Raw genomic sequence first — 23,063 nt, forward strand, 5'->3', positions numbered from 1 at the left:
GTCCCTCAGAACCAGCAGGATAACCCCAGCCCTAGGTAGTAGTAGTAGTCTGGTTCAGAAAACCACAGAGCTCAGGGTAATTACTGGCTCCGAAAAGTAAGCAGCTCTGGAACAGATACAGTCAGTGTCAGGAGTACTGGGAAAGACTCATGATCTGAGGAGGAATAGTTAAATGGTGTAAAAGTATTGGCACCAATACCCAGAGGCATCAGTACAAAGAGGGACCCGAAAGCCCTCTAGCCCATAAAAATCTTATTCACTAGCCTCTCCACATAAAGTTCTGAAAGGCTTTTGGTAGAACAGATGGACTATGCGGAAGGGGGCTTAGGGCTCTGCAAGCATACCTCTGGTGGTAAAGAGAGGGACAGTAGATAGTTCTAGGTAATTTAGACTTGTCCAGCAAAGCAGAAGTCACTTTCTATACCAAGACCTTTGATGTTTAAGGGCTCGACCTTGCACACTGGCAATAGAACATCCACAGCAGATGCCTTAAGTTCTGTGGAACTGTGGTCTTCAATTTTTGGGGTTTTGGAACAGATGGGAAGTCAGAACCAAAACCTCATTTTTTTTTTAATTTTCCAGCAGAGGCTTAAGAAAGAATCTGTCTTGGCTTTAACTCCAGTGTATAAAGCTTCAAAGGCTTGAAGGGAGAAAGTTTATTCCACCTTTCCACTAAAGCTCTATGGCTGAACGCGTGGCATATGCTGCAATTGTCCTGTAAATGGTGAGAACCAACGACAATATACACACACAGTAAAAGAAAATCTGGAGAGGTAATTTTATGGTCACACTTCTGGCATTTTTTGAAGGCAGGGGGGCTTTTAACCTTGTCAGTCACAGGGAAAAAGCCAAGTACAGCCACTAAAAACTCACCCCACACAAAAAAAGGAAAGCGAGATAAAGGAGATGGAAAATAAAAGTAAATTATATCAATGACAATTTAGATGTACACAAGCATGTACAGGACGCAATAGCAACTACAATGCGGGGGTAGGACTACAAGCAATGGGAGCTGGTAATACAAAGTGTAGAGGGAAAAATGCATCAGTGATGATACTGATTGAAACAGTGCAAGAAGAAAGGGAAACAAGACAGAAAAAATTACCTAAACCCACTTGAAAGAAGCTTGACCAGTTTCAGAAAGTTAAAAACAAGATCTGAACAGAGAAGGATTTTGACCACAGGTAAAGCTCCAAGTTTGTCTGGCACAAGCTGTAGTAACAGCAGAACAGAATCAATCTGCCAAAGACAAAAAAACAAGATTGACAGCATCAGATCTTTTAATACCTTTGATAACTTTAGAGACACAATGCAACTTTGTTCCAGATTTTTGTGAACTTGATTCAGTTGTAGACCTACTGAAAAGGTATGGCGACTGGGATGGCTAGGACATGTTTAATTCAGCCACTAAAGCAGTTAAAGGTTAAGGAGTTCCTCCCACAACTCCACTTTAACACAGAAAAAAAAAAAAAAAATCAGCAATCTGGGTAGAAAAATCTTCAGGGCTTTCTTGCCTTAGTTTAGTTAACCCTATACACGACTACAGGGGACACAGGCTGGATACAGCTACAGCAGCAGTCAGGAATTTCAACATCTATCCTTATGGGGAAGATGCAACACCTCTAATTCTCACACGAGCTGGCTACAAGCTCAAAAAAAAAAAAAACATGCAAATATGTATAATGTTTAGTCAGACTGATTTTTCTGAACTGAAAACTTTGGAAGGCTGGTTCTGCCAACTGACATTTCTGATCAGACTTTCTACCAACTAGTATGCTGAACACAAGTTGTCCTTTTAGTTCCAACACAAACTAAACCAAATGACTTCCCTAAAGAAAGTAATTCTGTCAAGACCTTATGCGTAATCCAGGGTGAGTAATCCTCTCCACAGCTGACAGTCAAGAGCAGCAAATTGGAAGATTAACAATCTTGGACATGAAAACAGAGGTCTGTTCTTAATGACATCAAAAACAGACCAGGTAGCGTTCTAACCCACAAAGACAGCAACTCATCTCTGAGGTGCAGATTCAGATAGAGATGTTAAATTTTCCAGGAGAAAGTTAAGATCCCTGAAAGGGTCAACCTGTTTAAAGACTCTCAGGTGAAAGATGTAATCTGTTGTACCAAGAAATAATATTGTGGGGGGGGGGGGGGGGGAATTCACAGGCAGACATACTGAAGTGGCTGTAAGATGCAAGACCTAGTAGTATGCAGGCCAGAGGTTAGAAACTCAATTTCAGTATTGATGGTAGAACCCCAGGCAGGGCTTCAGTTATTGGTAGGCACAAACTTCCGAGTGTGCAGATTACTACAAGCCTAGTCAATAACCAGAGGTCAGAATCAAACTTTGCACTATTTGTGAGGTAAAGACCTTACTCATTTATGCTTAACCTTACCCCCTTTAAAACACTGGCCATGGAGACTTCTTACCAAATGTTAAGACAACTTTCTAGCAACAGGACTTCTTGCTTCCTTTAGGAACTTCTGCAAGTCTTTATAAAAAGTACCAGAATCTAGGCAGGTAACTGAAACAGTTAGAACAGGGTTCTATCAAACGTTCGTCTTCTAGGAGATAATGTTGCCATTTGTGGTAAATGTCCTTAACCCATAAAAAAGGGAGAAACCTGTATTACCCAGGCCAAAACAGAGTCACCCCAAATTTCTGAAGGCACCTTCTGAATCCCGAGTTACCCTGGATGGCAGAGAATTAAATGCACAGTTGTGTTTTGAAAGGAGGCAGACAGATTTGAGGTGTTCCCCAGAAATGGGAGCAAGAGCCGAACTGTATTTGTATGACCCGGTACTGCCCTGCTTGTTTGCCATAAAGTTTTGCTCAGACCAAATTAAATCTGATCGGTGGGGTTAAATAATGTTAAACAGCCAGTTCCCAAGTAATCAGAGCCAGGCTGTTCACAGGATACAGCTTTGTACTCCCTGGCTTGCTATGTACCTCACTGGAACACTGCCTGAAGTAGGACAAATCTAAATAAGCAATGAGATACATTTTCCAAAATAAATCATAGGCCTTGCACCCTTAACTCACCCAAGCTAATGGCAGACACTGCAAAACAGTCTGGAAGTACAGATAACCAAAATGTTTAAACTGATCTCCAAGACCACCATTTGGCACTAGAAGCCCCTTTACAGTCACAGTTATATTATTCCCAGGATGAACAAAGCTGCAGAATTTCAGGGAAAAAATTGTTTTTTTTTGGGTGGGATTGCAAAGTGAAGCCAACCAAAACCTTAAAATTTTTAATGCCCTGGTCATAGTTACTAGGCTAACTGGACTGCTGGTGGACCACAGTAGTAGATTGAACAAAAAGCCTTTTTCTCTAAAGCCATATGTAAGAATGGACAAACATAAAACATCTGAATTTGTGCCCAGACACACTTCAAGCAATAACAGGAACAGTGGCCCCAGACACAGAATATGTACAATCATACATGCCTTTTTCAAGCACATTTACATACTACATAGTGAATGAATCAAGAATTAGTTTCAACAAAATTAAATTTTAATTTCAAATCTGCACCAAAATATTCCTCCCCTTTATGTACAGAGTGGAACGAACATAGCACCTACTTCTAAGGATTAGAGACTAAATCAGGATAATTATACAATATAATGTGCATCCAAAGCCAGATAAGTGTGCAGAATGAGGCAGAACCACTTAAACAAACCATTAGTTCCCCTAAACACACCTAATTTCTGCCAAACGGGAAAAATTACCTCTACTGTGACTTACTGAGAAGAGTCATACACCTCAAGACTCTTCCCCCAGGCATCTCTAAGCAACCCCCCCCCCAGTGAAAATCCATGGTTCTCCCATGCCTGGTCTGCCTATCAAATAAACCCAATTACCCTGACAAAAAATAAAACTACCTGTTATAGTACAAACATGCCTGTAAAATGCACAAGCCACACTAACACTTAAAGATTAGTCTGACGGAAACAGCAGGCTAATTTAATCATCCATATGAACACAAGCACTACATGATGCTGTGCTATGCTCAATAAAACACTACCCCATACTACAAGCAATACATTTCTACAATCAAATTAGCCCCATTAGGCAAAGGTAAAAAAAATGCAGTCTTATCTAGTAACAGCAGTTACAGGCATTCTTAAAGGGACCTTAACATTAAAACTAATACATTTACACATTACTTTGGATATGCACAAACATCCAGCACACAGTACAAATAGTGTGTGTAAATGGGATCCCCCAAAGGGGATTTACCTGCAAGAACAGAGCTGAAAGGCTGGCTGCTGCTCTTTGAAAATTCTGAGCAGAGCCAAGCCATCAGGGGGAAAGAAAGTACAGACTTCCCTCTCTGCCTGCAGATGTACCACCTCAGGCCTGGTTAGTGTAATGGTATCAGGTTTGATTTCAGAAAAATCAAATGGATTTACAAATATGTCTTTTTATGACCGCAATCAAAGAGCTGTTAATTTTGAACCTTAACAGCTTTACCTGTGAGAAACAAAAGCAGAAGAGATACAGGGCAATACTGCAACAGTTCATAGGAAGATACAAACTAGGACACTAAAGTGCCATCTTCAGTGGTGGTGCGAAAGTGACGTCTAATGTACCCATTAGACAAGCTCTGGTATGAACAGTAGGCAGGCCTGCTAGGCAAGAATGTGGTCTAGAAACACAGGAAATGCAAAAGGGGGAAAGAGAAGGTGGTTAGTCCAAGTAGCTATGATACAGAAACTTCTTGATGAGGCAGTTATTTTGAGAAAGAAAATGCTTCAGTTCTGGAAACTGATCTGAACCTCCAGCTTAAAAACTCAAAATGCATCTTTAAAGACCAATGTGCTAAATATATCAATGGTTTGATAATGGTTTAAGCACGACCCAACCTTGAAGGGAGCAGTCACACTCTTAGAAATTCAGCACTCACCATACAAGAGCTACTCCAAACTGTGGGCATAAAGAATTCCATCTTTCAGTAGCCAATCTTGAAAAACATGCAAACTCTTGGCACTACATTCAAAGTCCTAACCCGGTCAGTTACAGCTTCTAGTCATACCTGCCAAACTGAATCCAAAGAATCAACACTGTCTGCATTGGGTGCAATGAGGATCACATCTTCTGAACATCAGGCTTAGCAAAATCTTTGCTTCAGACCTGTGGAGGCAGGGGGGGGGGGTTGCAACTACAACCTTTTACGGTTTACCTGCATCCTTTTTAGGGACGGGTATCCCAGTCAAGTCATCTGGGGTACTTTGGGTCTGAACTCAATACAAAACACCACACTCTAAAGATATCATCTTACATGGAACAGGTTAAGATCAGTGTAGTTGACAACCAAATACTTAATGCACAGTGAGAGCCTGGATAACAAAAAGACATCCATGTTGTTTGACCCGTTACATTACTCTGAGATGGTTTTGTGTGGTTGTTTCATCAACCAATGAAATGATCTGGCAGCTTGGTAAATGGTACTTACTGTTTTTTCGTAAATCGTACTAAGTTTTTTTCCCAGTGTGACCATTGTCCTATCTCCTCTCAGAACAATTAGAATGTGCATATTCAGGCACACAAAAGGGCAAAGTTTCCAAGTAGTGTCCCACATACATGTACATATTTAGCCTCTTACAGCACAGAAGATTTATACATTTGTGTATGAAGTCAAGCTTTCTAGGGCATCAGCAATTTAATGCTGCAGGTCTACATATTTCTTTTACATCAAAAAGATGAACGTGTAAATACAAGTAATATTTTTTTTTTAAGTTTGACCATTCAGGCAAATGAAACACTGCAATGTCATTCAAGAGTCATCTTAGATTTTTTTTGCCATTTACCAACAATGCTATAGTCACTTAACTGGCAGGCTTACTATAGGGCGAATCAGAAAAAGATAGGATGAAGACATTAACATGCAGTCATTTCCTTACCTCTAATAGTATTCACTTGTGCAACATGGACTTCTCACAAAGGGTACATAAAATATACAACTTCAATGAGTCTAACACTACATCAGATTAACCAAAGAGAAAGCTAGTAGTACAAAAGGAAGTTTTTGTTAACTGTGCCAAGTGATGCAAGCAGACAGGCACATCAGCCACCCCACCCCCCGTCTCATTATGCCTGGAACCAGAGTATCCTCAAAGGTTCTTTCAACAGGAAATCTTGAAAAGCCAGAGGAAATCAGTTCAAAAGGGATTAAAATCCCACACCTGTACTTTGCAGGAACACTGTACCTGAACCCCCCCCCCAGCTACTTTTACAGCACCATAAGCATTAGTTCTCCTCAGCAGTATAATTTTGAAGACTCATTTGAAACTTCCAATATTTAGTTGTTAATGGACAGTCCTAAAGTCCAAAATTAACCATTACCACATCTGAAGCAGGGAATGTAAACTTTACAGATAATAGAACACAAGCTTCAATTCTATTCAATTCCAACAGACCACTAGCCAAGGGTCACAGCATACCCGCTACCTGTGCGATCTCCTGCATTGCTCTTGCTAGGCAGAAAGCTACTTTCCATGTCTGGGCTACAACCCCACACTGCATTACTAAATGGTTAGTAAAACAGACCTAACCATACACTGAAAGGGGTGAAATGTGAAAACTTGGAAGGCCATGCATATCCACACTAGAACCTAGTATACAGACCACAAATATCACAACCCTTAAAATTCCTCAGAAACGAAGTATTCACTTTACAGGAGCCACCAACAAAATCCATTTCATTTAGTAATGCCTTGTCATTTGTGGGCCTCTACATCTGCCTAGTTGTGCAACAAAAAACTAGACATCTGAACACAGACCATGGCTAGAGTAATTCTGAAGACCAAGGCTTCTGGTGTATGGTTTTATTCCCTTGCTAGTAGGTGGAGGGAATCACTTACCTTGGAGCAAAGTTTGGCAGAAGTGGGAAATTTGGGCTATACATCTAGGATCCCAAAAAAGTTTCCGCACCCCTTGCTGATGACCAGCACATGTGAACTAAGCTACTAAAGACAAAAGTGGACACCAGCAATTCTTGTCCAAGAACTGAAGGAAATCCCCAGCTATAAGAAATTTTTTACACATCCGTGACTAGGTATGGACAAAACTTGTAAGGGAGTAGTTTTAATTACTAAGCAGTTCTTAGAAAGATGCAGTACACTCATGACAAAGAAATTTAAGTTGCCAATACGTACCTTCAAATTTCCCACTTTTTACAAAACACAGGCCCAGGGTGAATTTCCCCAGGACAAATCCACCTAAGGTTCATCCAAGAATGCAGGGCATCTATTCCATCCAACATACAAAAGGGCAGTGCTCTAATAGAAGAGGAAAATACTGGTCAGTATTTGTCCACCAGAATCTGTTATGACACTACCAGCAACAGACTACCGTGGCTCCAAGAGTTGCTGACCACAGCACCAAGAGCCAACTACACTTCCCCACTTAACCTTAGTTGGCAATGCCTTCATTGAAAGAACTTTTGGTAGAGTTTCACCTATCTACACAGCTAGTAGATTCAGTTCCCAGCTCGGTTATGATGCAGCTGGATACAGCCACTTCAGTTCTTTACAGAATTTAGGGCTAGTTTGTTGTGCAGCTTGCCCCTTTTCCAGCAGAGACCAGAGAAGAAAAGCTCCCATTACAAAAAAATGGTGTAAACAATTTGAGGAAAAGCATTTGTCCAACACAGCCAGCATCAAAAATCATTGTGAAATACAATAGTTATTGTAAAGGAACACAAAAAGATATGGACATGGGAAAAAATAATTTGTTCTTTTGGAATATGGTAGAAGCTGAAATGAAATGCCCAGAGGACAGTATGCGAAATAGGAATAACCTGGGCAGATACTCAATAGATAAAATGAGGGACCCCCCCAAAGGTGCATTAGCGGCAGAGGTAGTATTCAAGTTGGGGGGGGGGGGGGTCATTACATCACAAATTCCTTTAATGCTATATTAAAACTAAATGTGTTGTTGAGAGGTTTGTTCCAGGCAGGACCAAGTATTTTGCTAAATATACCAGATACGAACAAGCTAGGGGTTAGTGAAGGATGGAGTGGGTTAGGTGGATCTATGGGAGAGTAGCTGATGTTGAAACTCAAGCCAGTGGTGAGCTCTTGCTACAAGCGAGTTAAAGTTTGGCAGACAGGCTGGTAAATATAGTGGAAGCTTACAGTAGGGTGGGGAATAAGAAGGCTTGTGCCGAGGACAATTGATTCAAAGTTAGGATTTTTTTGTTCCTATACAGTAGTCAAGATGGAGTCTTTAATTTGACATCCACAATCAAAAACAGGGGAGTTCAGTGAGGTTCTACTCTGATACTAGTATTAGAGGTGACAGGATTTTTTTTTTTTTAGGAAGAACCGATTTCACTTAGTTAGGATTGAGCAGTAGTTGATTGAAAGTCAGACCTTGTTTAAAGTGCTGAGTCTTCAGCGAGGGGCGAGGAGGTGAGGAAAATTGTCAGAGGGAGGACAGTGGAGTCATCAGCAGATTCTAAGAGTGAGGTTTGGGCAGGAGTAAAGAGATGGGTTAGTAAAGATATTTAACAGGAGCCCCAGGATGGAGCCTTGGGAGTCAGATAAGAGAGCTTAAAGCCAGCTTATACAATTGCAGCAGACAGTACTAGCTAAAAACCCCACCCAATTTTAAACAATGAATGCACCCCGAGTTTGGGGCAGAGGCCACAATGTCTACCAGTGCAGATTAAGTGCTCTCCTCCGGTCATGAGAGCCCACGCAAGCATATTCCTTAAACCCATTGTCATGCTTTGCAAAGATGGGCTTGAGACAGACATGCACAGAATTTTAGCCACAAAGTTTTGAAATAAACTGCCATGTACTACAGGGACATTCTTTACAAGCATTACAAAAGCATGTCAGATGGATATTCCTCCCTCAGTGCTGATGAAGTTCTACTGAACCGAAACTCGAACCCAATCATTTAAGCAACTCAAACCCTACAAATGCATAGGAGTCTGTCGCAGGACATTTTCAAAACCAGGATATCTTTGTACTTGCACTGTTAAACTTAACAGCAGACACTAGATATTACCAGAACATAGAGTTACTCACCTTAAACCTGAAGGGAACCGTTGCTAGCATTCACACCAGCCAAAGTGCTGAACAATCCACTTCAAATACAGCAGGAAAGAACTGGTGGAAAAAGCCTGTTTATATTTGAAGGGATAGTCCTAAGTGTTCAGGTCTTAGATGCAACTGGAGTTTAGTACAAGTTATGAAAGAATAAATGCACAGAATTTTAAAGGAATAAACTGAGCAGTCACACATGCCACACTAAAGTAAAGCCAAATCTTTAGAAACCCTCCCCCAGACTATGCTGGAAAGAACTGAAAAAATGCATATGCACAAAAGTTAGAAAGTCTAGTACCTTAAATTACCAATGTAATCCAAGCCCACAACTGTCAAGTCAGCCATGCTTACAGTTTAAAGCACCTTTACTTCATGGTACCAATATAGCCAGACCAGACAAGGAGCCACACAGAAACCTACACACTACATTTCAGGTACTGACACTGGCCATAGGTTGGCAGAAGGCTTCATAACAGACAGTAGCATTTGAGTAAAGTTACTGTTAAATGAAAACGCTTACATTGTGCAAAGTACTTCCTGTGACTAGGAGCATCTGCATGTAGCAAAGCAGAGCACTGAACCATGAAGGGAGGGAAATTATTAGAGACCCTACATAGTGGTGTTGGGGGAAAGAATTCTAATGGAAACTGCTGTAATATGAACCACCATATTAACCTGAACTGGAACCAGCCTTTGTACACTTAGGGGCAAGGGGCAGAAGTACAGCAAAAAAGACCATTTAACATGTTAATTACTAAAATTAGTTTTAAAATCTTTATTTTTTTTCAGTTGCACAGTATGAGAGGAGAGGCTAACACTTATCAGCATACTTTTTTTAATGAGAGTTTATACAATGGGTACATATATAAAACTTAACCTAAAACAACGGTTTTACAAAGTCAATTGTTTTAGAGCTGCAACAATAAATCTGTTTTGCAGATCACAGGAACTGAAGACTGCTAATCTTAACACTCTTCCCTTAACAGCACACTACCCAACTATATATAGTGAATGTGCAACTGGGTCACTAACTGTTTACATGCAGTTACAAAAAAATTTATTCTACAGAAAATCAATAGAGACATTTTAGCAGAGTACACAGGGTAAGTACACAGGGTAATGTTTTTCTTCAAAAGGGGCTTAATGCACAAAGTTTACACACATCTAGGTCGGTGACATGCTGAAAGCAATTCTCACTGGGAAAGGCCACAAAGTACAAACTGGGTTTGGACAATACCTGCTCAATGCCCATCAATGCCCATTAAATTGGAACTTGTTACCAATGCGTTACAAAAGTTGACCAAAAATCTTATTTTATAGACCTGCTCTGTGTGGGAACTGCAGAGAAAACATTTTCAGCTATCCATGTGCAACCCAAAATATTAGCATTAAAGATTTATACATGACAAAGTATTTACAATACAAACTCTTATCAGAAATTAGTTCATACTACGTGGCCAGCTTGACTTTAGCACATAATACAAAATATTCCCACTAGAATTCCTGGAATTGCAAAACAGACATACTTTTGGAGCATTTTACCAGTGAAGCATTACCAATAATCTTACAACTAAAAATTCGAAGGGGCAAAATTACACTTTATTCGTACACATTTACAAAACATCTTTCCTTGCCCTTTTTCAGTTTCAAATTCAAAAGTAAATTTATAAAAAACTCAAACTATTTTTTTTTTCAACACGAACAAAATTAAAATGAAGGTTTAGGGTACTGACTTGGTGTTTTGGACAGGATAGATTAGCAGGGAAAGGCCGAACTGCTACATGATTACATCAAAACAAAACCACACCAGGTTACCCAAAATCATTTATTTCAAAAAGCCAGGACAGCTTCAGTAATGTTATTGTGGCAAATCCAGAACACATGTAAAATACCTTATACAATACATTAGAATCCAAAAAAAGGTACCAAAAAGTACAGTAAAATAACACTTCCCCTAAAGGAAATGTATATGGACAATACAAAATAAAAAGTGGAAAGTGACACTGGTTCCCTATGATGCGTCTCATGTCATCTGTTTAACTGGAAGAATCCAGAGTCCATAGTTTTTTTTGTTTATAAATCCAAGAAGAGAATCCCTAGATTCAGTGCTGCAGCTTTACGAGGACCCCCGAATCAGCATTCTGTCTGTTTTAACCTATTAACAGAATCACGTAATATTGAAAGTTTAAACTCACTAGTATGCAACTGTAAACTGGTCAATTTCAGTAATTACTCCATCCACTAATGACTGCAGAGCGGCTTTACAGTATATGACATGCTTGAAAACTATAAAAACAAAAGCAAAAGGGGCAACAAAGTTAATATAGCACTACAATTACCATCACTATAATGCAACTAAAACTACAAAGGCAATTTGCCTTAAAATTACAGCATTTTGTCTGTTTTATCCCACAAAAGTTCAGCAAGTTTTACAAGTACATTCTACTTGAACAGTAACATGTTAACACACCATTAGTTTTAGTTTTACAGTTAAACAAAGCTTTACTCTTTTTATATTCTAAGACTAAAGTTAGGACTGCTATGAGACCATCCTTCACAGCACACAGACCCAAAAGCTTGGCACCCCATGGCAAAATGGATCCTTACCAAGGGATGAGTTAACCGTTAACTGATACATAACTTCCACATCTGGCTCACTCACTGCCACCTTTAGATTTCTATCCCATGTTTGAGGTTAGGTTTGAGCACCAGGGTCAGATTAGTACAAGTAGTAAAGTTACACAACGTAACTAGTTTGTCGAAAGTCATTTCTGTCAATGCCATTAGCCATTTCTACATACTGCACTCAATTCTACCCATTATGTCTTGACAAAACACCTTTAACGTTAAGGCTCCAAGAAGCTTACTGGGTCTACCACCATGTACCACCCGGTATGAAACGAGCCTACATTGTACAGACTGCACATCACTATGAAAGGATATTACCAGTTTCCTGCTAAACTGAAGTGGCAGGAGCCATTGTTTGTACTTACCGTAACAGACTCCCAAGCACAAGGTTAGAGACCATTTGGCATCACACACCAGGTTTGGCACCAGTAAGGCAGATGCCAAAGCCAGTGAAGAGACTGAAAATAAGCAGTTTAAGTTCCACTGCAGCAAAAACCTTAAGATCCAGACAAAAAAATTTCCTTGGCCAAAAAATTGCCCACAGTTTGCACCCTGAAACATGATCTCCAGTTTAGTGCAAGTTAGCTTGCAGATACAACCCAAGACTGCTGCACATATGGAATAAGAAAGGGAAGACTGCACTCAATACTTGAAGACCCTGAACCCAAGCAGGAGCACTAAAGCATTAGAAGCTGGGAAAGGGATTAGAATACACTAACCAAACTACACATCACCACTGCAGGTGAAATTTGGAAACCCTGGGATTTAATGGAAGCAGCAACGTCCACTGGAAATGTGGCACTTGGCTTGGTGTACCCACAGGTACAGATATGGTTGCAGCACCAACTCCTGAATAAGCAAGAACTATTTGGGGGGGGGGTGCTGGATAGTCAAGCGCTAATCGATGGCATTAAAATTACATGATTGTAAAATTATGGCACCAATTACTAGCCTTTTGTCATGACTGAAACGGGGTGGGGGGGTATATTTAGACCAGTAAGCCCTACAGTGGGCACACTAATGCAGCATAGTGATCAAGTGGTGAAACTACTCAATCCACACACAAAGGAAAGGTACCAACACACAACAGAAGTAGGTACAAGCAAGAGTTAGCTTCTGAAATAGCATCGGCCTCAAGTACTGCAAAACACCAAGCTGCACATGCACAAAATGCTTTGACTGCTAGAAAACCATAGCATAATTCTACCCAAACTGCTAGCACTTAAGTGCCCAATTTCTACCAGCATGTTTTTTGGAGAATTCCTGAATGCACTAGACAAATCTACATATCCCAATTCCACAACTAAATGAAATGGATCACATCCTGCTGCACAAAAAGCAAAAACTGCTCCTAGAACATCAAAAAGGCAGCACATTCAAGGACCTAGCCAAGCATTATAGATTAAATGCTGTGACCGAGAAAATCCACCAGTGGCAAGACAGAAAATTGAATAGCCACTCTTCCAGAAAGCACATTGGCAAAACTAGCATGAATGCAGTGGACACAAACAGGAAGCAAGCCAGACATGTCCCAAACTCCATTCCTGCAGCCTCTTAGGTAGTCCAGATGCACACACCAAGCAGCTGCTTGAATCACAGGATGCCTTGTTCTGCAGGTACAGCAGGGGCATAAGATAGTGTTTAGTTTTCAACCCCCAGTTTGTGTGATAGCTAGTGAAGTCTACAAGGATATCCATGAATGCATTTGTACCAGGCATAAAATTTCTAGACCACACATCTACCTGAAGTGGCAATATACATGCGAACACTGGGCCCAGATGAAGTGCTTGTGCCACTTGTAGCTACATGCCTAGTCGACAAGGGTATGATTTAATGAAACTGCACTACAAATTCCATGGGGGGGGGGCAGCAAACTGTACAAAGATGCAGCCCATGGGATTAGCAAGTACATAACAAATGGACAGCAAAAAGAAATGCAATCATTTCTTTAGCAAAGAATTTGTGGTTTTGATGGGACCATTTTGTCTTGTGAAAACTACTCACGGGTATAGTTCAGACATTCTAATCAACATTCAACGTAGGAAGGTGCTAAGCTTTTGCTTTGACAGCTCCCCACCAGAAGCCAATTATGTCCACAACTTGGTATGCCATCTTGTCCTGGTCCAAAAAGAGCATCACAGGAGCTAGTTCTAGTTCTGAAACTTCAGTTGGACCATTACATAACTTATGTAAAGTTGCATAAGTACAGAATTTCTAATGCCTTGAAAAACTGGAAATGACAGCATATCCCTCAATTCATTCCCCAGTCACAGCATACCTAGAAAGAATATGACAGCTTAGAAAGATGTTAGCCTGTTTGTTAACTCTTTACTACCAATAACTTAGTGTGCCAATGCTAGACTAAGCTGCACCAAAAGCAATTCAAAGCCAACTTTGGTTAAGTACTAGTTGCCACAGCCACCAGATTACTCAAAGCAACTAGTTGAAACCTGGACAATTCTTGTGGTGTGCTATACATCCTCAATGTTGGCAACTTCTGGGGGTTAACTGAAAATATAGACTGGCCCAAATAGTAGCTGCCATGAGTTCGACAGTGATCAAACCTAGATAGCCCTGCATGGCCACCACAAAAAGCAATTCCTTTACAAATTTCTACTTTCCAGAGTCTGTTCTTTTCAAGCCTCAAAGCTTGTAATCCTCTAGTCTAGGCCTGTTTGTGTCCCAGAACAGTGCATCTACCGTTCTCAGCTTCTACCTTACCCAGTCAAGTATAGCAAATTACCGTGTGGAAGTACGCAGGTAATTTGACAATAGTGTGTCAGTGGAAAACACACATTTCAAAAGACATGACCTACAAGACTTGCATGGTTCTTAGTAGTTCTGAGCTTAACTGACTGAGAATCTATTAACTGACTTTGAGAATGTATTTACAAGTTTATGATAATAGTTGTCTACTTGTCAACATAATTAGTAATGTAAATGCCACTTGGGCACCACAGTTTATGTCAACTGCCAACAGTAATGATTATGGTGTTCTTAGTCCAAGACTTACTAGCATCCTAACTAAATTCCCCCCCCCCCCCCCACAATTGTGCAAATCCCTGTAACAGCACCAAACTGTCATTAGAATGGGATGTGCACCAAGACTTGGTGCCCACAAAGCTGGTAATCCGACAGGTTTAGACAGTATCACTAATCCCAAATAGCCAGGGAACAGTAACCAAAGATCCAAGGTCACTTGACTGAAAGGGCAAAGCTCGACAGTTAGTCAAGTTACACAAGCTCATTCAGGATGGCCAGCAAGTTGCCCATATCTGGCATCTCCACAACTTCTACTCCAAGATGCAGACCACCCCCTTACTCTCCCAAGACCCTAGTCCTGTAAACCTGAAAGACAATACTAGCTGCAACACCACCACATTTCTGCAAAGACAAAGCTGCAGAAATAGACCTGCAGTGATGCACAATTACAAGAGAACAGTAACCTTGTTTAAATACACATCAGAAGTGATAAGGGGACTGGGACCATACCTGAACTCTTCAATATGGCCTGTAGTTATTCTGATGAGCTCCCCGCCTGGGAGTTTTACCATAGCTCGCAGCAGTCTGACCTAAGAGACAAGAGTTCAGATTAAAACAGGAAATATCCCCCTCCCTTCCTACAAAGGCTTCTAGTCAGTAACTTACTGTAATCATAGCCACCTGGTCCATAACCATAATAATTGTAGCCAGTGTAGTCGTAGCCTCCATAGCCGCCATAACCTGCTTGCGTGCCATAACCATAACCTTGGTTGCCGTATCCTTGATTCCAGTAGTTGCTGTAGCCTTGAGTCCAGTTCTGGTTTGCTGCTGAAAGTGCAACAAGGAGAAACATTTACTACATATAAAAAATAATCCCACAGCCAAAAATTGGGAGTTAAACCAATTTTATTACACCAGACAAGATTGATTAAATAACTGAAAACTCATACATACCACCACCTCTTGAAGCTCCTCTCCCTCTGCCCGAGAAGCCACCTCTACTTCCACCGAACTGCTGCTGTTGATATACTTCTTTAGGCTGTGCAACCTTGATTTCACACTGGGAGAATGAAGCACGACTGTCAGTATTTTATACAATAAAGTAGTCATGGCCCACTTAACAGTACAACATGAAATATCCAAGTACTCCTCAATTGTTGATTCCACTACTTTGGGAGCCTGTACCCCAAACATACCCCACTTCATTCTGCATACTCTTACCTTGCTGCCGCTGACATTGTGGAATTTCTTTTCCATTATCTTCTTTACTGGTTCCTCCTCTTTAAATGTGATAAATACAAAACCTCTCCTCTTGTTGTTTTTGGGGTCCATTGGAAGTTCAATGCTTTCAATCTGCACATACAAAAGCTCATGTAAGCTCTAGTCTCACTTAAACAAACAACCTCTACTAGAAAAAGTAGAAAACAATTAACATTTTACTACTACTTCTCTGTATTTACCACAGAGCACTGCTAATCACCACCCAAATACAAGCCCACCAGATTACAAAAGTAAATGCTAAACACAGTCTGGGTTATAAAAACGCAGTTGCAGTCTGGCTGAGTAGTTGGCAAACAATAGCTAAGTCAGTGAAATAAGCCAGGGCAAGGGAGTACATAGTTTAACTATAGGGTGCAAACAGTAGATGCATGCATTTACCCAGGACAACTGTATTCATGCAGTTGTGAATAGTCTGAAAATTCAAAGTCTTGGAAAGACCAGAGAAGCCAGTCAGATTAATACAAGGATGGAGTAGCCTTAAGAACTGAGGTGTCAGCCAAGTAAGAGGCTGGCTCTGGCCCGATGCTGTTCATGGCTTGAGAGAGTGAGAGGGTGTGTGTGGTGATATTTAAAAATACATCTTACACACTTTATAATTGTGCACTGAAAGTAAGGGAAAGGTGTACAACTACAATGTGCAGTAATGTGACAAGTGAACAGGAGCCACCTTCAAAGGCAGCCAGGACATGCAGCTTGCTTGATTTATCCACGTTTTTGCCAACTCAGGACATTAGCCATCGGGGTAGCCTAACTCAGTCTACTTGTCACACCAATGTAAACATCCCTCCCTTATTTTAAAGGCAACACAATTCACTTTCTTGCAAATCTCATTTCTCATTCCTCTCTCCCAACAATTCCTGCTTCTTCCAAGTATACACTTGGCCAGCCACCTTAATATATCAATCATATTTATTCTCTGTATTGTTCGTCCTCTTCTTCCTGCATATTGTACCATTTATTATATAAAAGTATTATTAGTTTTGACTGATGCAAAACTAAAGTTTTACTCTTCTGTACTGGTGACATTTTACTTTGATTCCATATTATGTGAAGCTTTTCTCCCTGTGCCTCTGCTGAAAAAGGACCAGTGTCCAGTCAGATTTTCCCAGTAAACAAAGTAAATAAAAATCATAGCCAGTACTTCCATTTCCAACCCACAAGGACATCTTCCAAAGTGTTCTTTATTCATACATACCCCCATAATACAGCATGCACAGACTAGTTTTAAATTTACTGTGGAACTGACCATCACAACAGCAGTGCAAAGACTGCCCAAAAAAGTGGTAGGCTTACTTTAGATTAGAAAACTCAGAAAAAGCACACTTACCTCTCCAAACTGGCTGAAATACTCCCTTATTTTTTCTTCTGCAGTTTCTGGATTAAGACCACCTACAAATATTTTCTTTATGGGATCTTTTTTCATAGCCATTGCTCTCTTTGGGTCTATCAACCTTCCATCTAATCTATGTTCTTTCTGTTCCAAAACCTAGAAAGAAAAGAACGATTTAAATGTGTTCCTGCATTCCAAAGTGGATTGTTGGAAATACCCATTTTGAAATACTTACTTTGTCCACACTTGAAGCATCTTTGAAGAGAATGAAGCCAAAGCCTCTAGACCTCCCTGTATTGGGGTCCATCTTAATAGTGCAGTCAGTCACTTCACCAAACTTGGAAAAGTAATCCTTCAAGTCTTTTTTACTTGTATCCCAGCTGATGCCTCCAACAAACATTTTTCTGCAATAATTAAACAATGCATCTACATTAGTTCAGTACCCATGACCTCCGACAAACATTTTTCTGCAATAATTAAACAATGCATCTACATTAGTTCAGTACCCATGACCTCCGAGCTATAATACAGCATTCAACACATTGAAGACTGGGCTCAGCAGTGCATGTGGGAAGGTAAATCACTTCAACTTGGATTATATGCAGACACCTTTTATCAAATACACCTATTAATCCTTTACATTAATGTCAAACTTATTTCTACATCAGGATTGGCTTTAAACTGTCAACACTTACACCATTTTCCTCCTGCAGCCAACACTGAAAATAGCCTTTAAGCGGTCCTTAAGGGCAGTCATCAGCTCCCAGCTAACATCCACATCTCCCCATCTAGGTCAGACCTCTCCAAGACACACCCAAATGTTATCTTATCTAGTATTACTAGAACAGTACAGGTGGATACAATAGAACACCAGCTCATTTACCCAAGGCAGGTAGGGCAAACTCACTCCAACTTGTGCAGATCCACTCAACATTAGGCTATCTGCCCTAGGGCATTTACAAGCCTAGTCAGAGTGTGTTTGGCTTTTGCCACCCTTCTTAGATTAGTTGACTGTGCCTCTGTATAGTAGGTCACAGAATATAGCCCATTTAAGGTTAGTTTACCGTGCCTCTGTCTAGCAATGACACAAGAGATCCCAGGAGTAAATTTACGACCCCCCCATCCAAACGTCAAGATTCTTCTGGAAGAGGGTCATTGAGGGGCTCTGTGACATGGATTGGGATTTGTTCCAGAGTGAGGGGAGCCTCTGGGATACATCTGTCCCTCCAGCATGTTCTATTTATTTCTGTGCTGAGGTTTAAGTCACTGGAGCGTGTAGCTCTGATGGATTTGGATTTCTTGGAACATGTCCATTAATTCTGGGTTAGAGATGGCTTTATATGTCCAACACAGATCGCCTCCGAGTAGGTGGTAAGCAACTGCTGCATTTCTCCCCCAAATAATCAAACCCGGAAAAGACAAACTGACAAAAGTTCTGCAGTCACACAGTAGGTACCCATTTCCTGGGCTGGTAACCAGCACAAAAGGACTGCAGCAAGACAAAAGCCATTTCAAAATCTGAAATGCAGGCAAACAGAAAGTGGCCATGTTTAGCCACACAATAACCCAAGGTAACAGAAGACCAGAATCTGAGCAGCTTACAGTCAAGATGACTACCCTGGAATCAGTAGCGCAAGAAGCTGACTTGAGACAAACTAGATGCCCGTACACATTTGGAAAGGATGGTCAGTGGCTAGGCAGCTACAAACATGGGCAATTCACCAAGCAACCCAACTGTCCAAGCAGTCTTCCCTGTACCAGGTGGGCTTGAAATCTGGAAATGTTGGTAATCCTTGGGACGGCACAGCTGTAATAGACATTACAAGTAGGGGGCATGCTTGCAACACTCCAAGCACTGTAGAAAGTCTGCAAGGAAAGTGACCTGCAAGCTTTAGGAGGCAGCTACTCCACTATATACAGAGAGGAAAAAAAGGCTAAAACTACCCCACAAAGAGAGATCAACAAGTCAAATCGAACAGTAAAACTGCTGAAAAATGTATAGAGACGTGCTTCTCTCCCCAGGCCTCCGCTGAAAATTCGATCATTCCAAGTAGGACTTACCCAGCAAATAAGCATCTCCATCTTACTCAAAATATTGTTATAAAATAAACCAGAGTGTTAAAACGAAGAGGTATGAAAACCCTGCAGATAAAGAAAATCCAACTTTAGGCATCAACTCAAACTAGAGAGAAAACAAAGTTATTTATGGCAAAATCTAGTCCCTACCATAGCAGTGCAAAAAAAAAAAAATTAATCAGGCAGGCCTTTCTTCCTACAGCTCCTGTCGCTGCATTTTATATGCGCACACTGCTGTCTTCAGTTTAAGTAGCATGCCGTTCAATGGCTACTTAAAAAACAGACAATGCAATACCACAGCACTCAAAATGCTTTATTGCTGCTTTTCAGAATGGCTAATAAAACTTTGTGAAGCACGAATTTACTATTTTGGCTCCTCTTCCATCCCCCTTAGAGTGCGGAGGGGGATTTCAGTAGTTACCTGCTGCGATTGACACCACAGCAGGAGATACGACTCGTACAGTTTCCTGCCCTAGCCTTTCTGTGGGGATAGGGGGAAAGGACCAGGGAACTGGGACCTCACAGCATTTTTGTTTTAAGATTTCCGTGATATCAGTTAGGGGAGGGAATTGGCCAGCAAGTTTACCTGTAATCATTGGCTTTAACGACAATGAATTGAGACTGCAAGTTGTTTTCCAAGCTGAGATAATGTTTTCTTTAAATTGAAACAACCTCACACATTAAGTGCTGTTGTCGTTTATTCATATAAAGAAAGACACAGAAATTGAGCATTTAATAGCATCCCATTGTTTGGGTTCAACTGGGGATTATAGCGGGGTAATGACACTCCGCCTTTAGATTCCCCAGAACAGAGTCTGGAATGCCTTCCAAGACCACGAGGTGGAGTAGTAAACAGGACTGGGTGTATTTGACTCACTACATGCTGTTAGAACACGTGGTTCGAGAGAAGAGCGTTCCAACAATCCATCAAAATTTGTACATACAACCTTAACGGATACCTCAGAAAATTAGATTCAACAGAAGACGTTACTACCTAGACACCTGTTAAACGCGACTTATGCGTGGAAGCAACCCCCCCCCCCATAAAACGTGATGTGCTATGTTACTTCACACCGGTGGGGGCAGCATACACCCACATGCAACCGGTATGGACGCACTACGCATGCGCTCCACCGCTAAGCGGTTACGTCACATTAACGGGTTTTTGCGCTAAACGCTCATATTACCTAGGGTACCCTCTTTAGCGTGCATCAAGGTGTTCCTTAGCTGTCACCCGGTAAATATGTACGCAAGGACTGGGGCACTACCATAATATATCTTCGTGATTATAGCCAGACACAATATTTTTGTACTCTAATGTACTGAGAGTACTACTGCATGACGGGGTTAGATAAAGCAAATAATTCATAATTAGTAAAGACGCTGGGTTTACATAACACGCTGGGGTCTACAGAACAACCTTCCTTAAGGCCACACAATGGCAAAGCATATCGCGAAGACGCTGAGGGGGGATGGTTATCTTACGGTAGTAAACTAATACCGACCCCCCATCGGAATTAGTCAAACTTGGTAAGGCAACTCGATACACTAATCTACCTAAATGTTCACAGGCCGGACACAAGCAGATTAAAAGCTATTTCCCTCCAGTAAGCAATCTCAGCTTATACAACCTTAAAGTGGGATAATTTAAAAAATAAAACCCACTTGATAGCTAAAGATTCCGATACAGTATTAAATTTCTTAACACTAAAATAGGACATCCACTAATAGCCCCTCCCCCAATGTAGCGGCACATGGCGCCACAAAGAACAAAGATAATACAAGCCATCGCATTAAGCTACTTGCATTGCACAAAATCACACATGAAACGACCAAAGCATAGACCGTAAAAAGGTTAATTACGTACCCAGCATCATCATCGGCCTTGCTAACTATAGTCCCGGCTTCGTCATCGGTCTTGCTAGCATTGCTCTGGTCTCCCTCACCATTCTCTTCGGGGATTGTAGTCTCCTGTTGTTCAGTCTCTGTAGATTCAGCACCGTTCTGGGGAGTCTCGGTAGTCTGCTGTTCTTCAGACATTTTTTATTTAAGTTACCTACACCTATATAGAAATATAATAAATTTATTTGCGCAATAAGTTGTAGGCCTTCGGCCCTACATTGACTTTAAAATAAAGAATCCATAAAAACTATACTGTACATATTTAAATAAACAATTAAATTAAAAAAATTAGTACAAACACTAAAAGGTTTTCTAAATCCAAATTATATCATTAAAACAATTCCCTACCTCTTCCAACACGTCTACTTGCTGTACTAACCGACTTCAAGATGGATTCTCCGGATTTTGCCAACTCGTGGCAGGTTTTAAGGTAAGTAGATTTAATAACTTTAAAACAAAATCCGCATTAATTGGCGCAAACGGATTGTCAATCATATGTATCTTTCGTTGTTATTCGTTTTCAACGGCTGCGTCATTTTATGTACACTTCTACGCCTACTCCTAAAGGCGTTGTACCGCCTTTTCCGCATAGTTTTTTTTTCTGGGAATAGAAAATGGCTTCCTTGTTTTATCTACGCAGTTTAGTGTATTGTGTGTAAAAACTGTAGTTGTGTGTGGTTTAGGTTTGTGTAGTGTGGTTAAATTTAATAAATTATATACATTCGTCTTTGTTTTGTGAGGGTGGACATCCCGTGCTTTAATAGTGGGAGTCTTGTTTGGATTCATCGAGTGCAGACTGTCTTTGTATTTCGAGTTCCTTTCTTAAAGGATTGATTGTGTTCTGATCCTAAAGTTTTGTCTTCTCTTTGTAATTTGTAGGACTTTCCCAAGATCTTTCCGTTCTCTTAGGTTTAGTACTAGCAGTACTCTTAACTCGTTTTAGTGCTAACGAAGAGCTGAGTAAAATACTTTATTATTGCCTCTTGTGGCAATAAGAATGAGGTGTATTGTCCATAGTTAATGTCTGTGAAATTGTTTTTAAATGTGTGAGTCTAGTGCATCCTGCGAGCTACTACACTTAGATTGCTGTGTCTGAAAAGCGTTCGTCTTTGCATCATTTGAAAGTATATACATATAAGCACGTGTCCTCATTTTTAAGACTACATACAATTTTCAAAAAATATTGTGCCTTTTACGATTCACATACGGGATAGTATTTCTAGTTAACTTCGTTCGTGTGCTAAAACTGGTCAATGTCGATTTTTTTTAATGACTAATACGAAGAATATAACTGACTGCTTTACACAGCTTTTGGTAACTGTTCCTGTCAAGCACAAAGGGGTTGACAAAGATGGTGTCAGTTGTGCGAATTGGAAGCCGCAATCTGCACCCCGTCACTGTTTACTCAGGTTGCACGCTTTTTTTTTTGGGGGGGGGGGGGGGGAGTAACATATTCTCAAAGGCACGTCTTCAGATTTGATCAATTTCCTTTGCTTCAAAATCCGGGTTGGATGTTATGTGTGTGTTCACTTGCGGCGTTTGCTACTTTACATTCTGGGTTTGTATTTAAGCAGTCACCCGGTGTTCCGTCGTTGGGAGGCCTGTGCTCACGTCTTAATATTTATCAGTGTTTGATTTATTCTCTGTAGCTATCTGCAAAGTGATTCTGTGTAAATACTGATTGTGACCACCTTCCAAACTGCTAAACTAAGTGCCACCATCTTATCAGTCCCTTTGTAGGTAGTATTTAGTCAACGGACCCCCCACTAAACATGCATAGCTTTGTGCATCTTGCCTCCGTTG

The 23,063-nt window shown here is 40.7% G+C and overlaps 1 protein-coding gene across 7 annotated transcripts in view; it reads right to left on the minus strand.

The window, feature by feature from the left end:
* Positions 1-21,747, minus strand: part of LOC122799719 (heterogeneous nuclear ribonucleoprotein A/B-like) — a 183,890-nt gene extending 162,143 nt beyond the window's left edge. The window contains exons 1-9 of one of the 7 annotated variants that reach the window (XM_044068969.1): positions 21,609-21,747; positions 21,226-21,420; positions 17,518-17,686; positions 17,280-17,438; positions 15,893-16,024; positions 15,626-15,731; positions 15,338-15,496; positions 15,182-15,261; positions 9,822-11,347 (exon numbers count right to left, since the gene is read on the minus strand). In XM_044068969.1, coding sequence (XP_043924904.1) covers positions 15,191-15,261; positions 15,338-15,496; positions 15,626-15,731; positions 15,893-16,024; positions 17,280-17,438; positions 17,518-17,686; positions 21,226-21,398 — 969 coding nt within the window. In that variant the 5' untranslated portion in view covers positions 21,399-21,420; positions 21,609-21,747 and the 3' untranslated portion in view covers positions 9,822-11,347; positions 15,182-15,190. Of the gene's footprint in view, positions 1-9,821; positions 11,348-15,181; positions 15,262-15,337; positions 15,500-15,625; positions 15,732-15,892; positions 16,025-17,279; positions 17,439-17,517; positions 17,687-21,225; positions 21,421-21,608 lie in introns of those variants that run through there. The other 6 variants (XM_044068971.1, XM_044068970.1, XM_044068967.1 and 3 more) reach the window with 6 other exon arrangements.
* Between the last annotated feature and the right edge of the window lie 1,316 nt (positions 21,748-23,063).

Source organism: Protopterus annectens, chromosome 4.part0 (assembly GCF_019279795.1).
Source record: "Protopterus annectens isolate FY-2018-M chromosome 4.part0, PAN1.0, whole genome shotgun sequence".
Classification (NCBI taxonomy): domain Eukaryota; kingdom Metazoa; phylum Chordata; order Ceratodontiformes; family Protopteridae; genus Protopterus; species Protopterus annectens.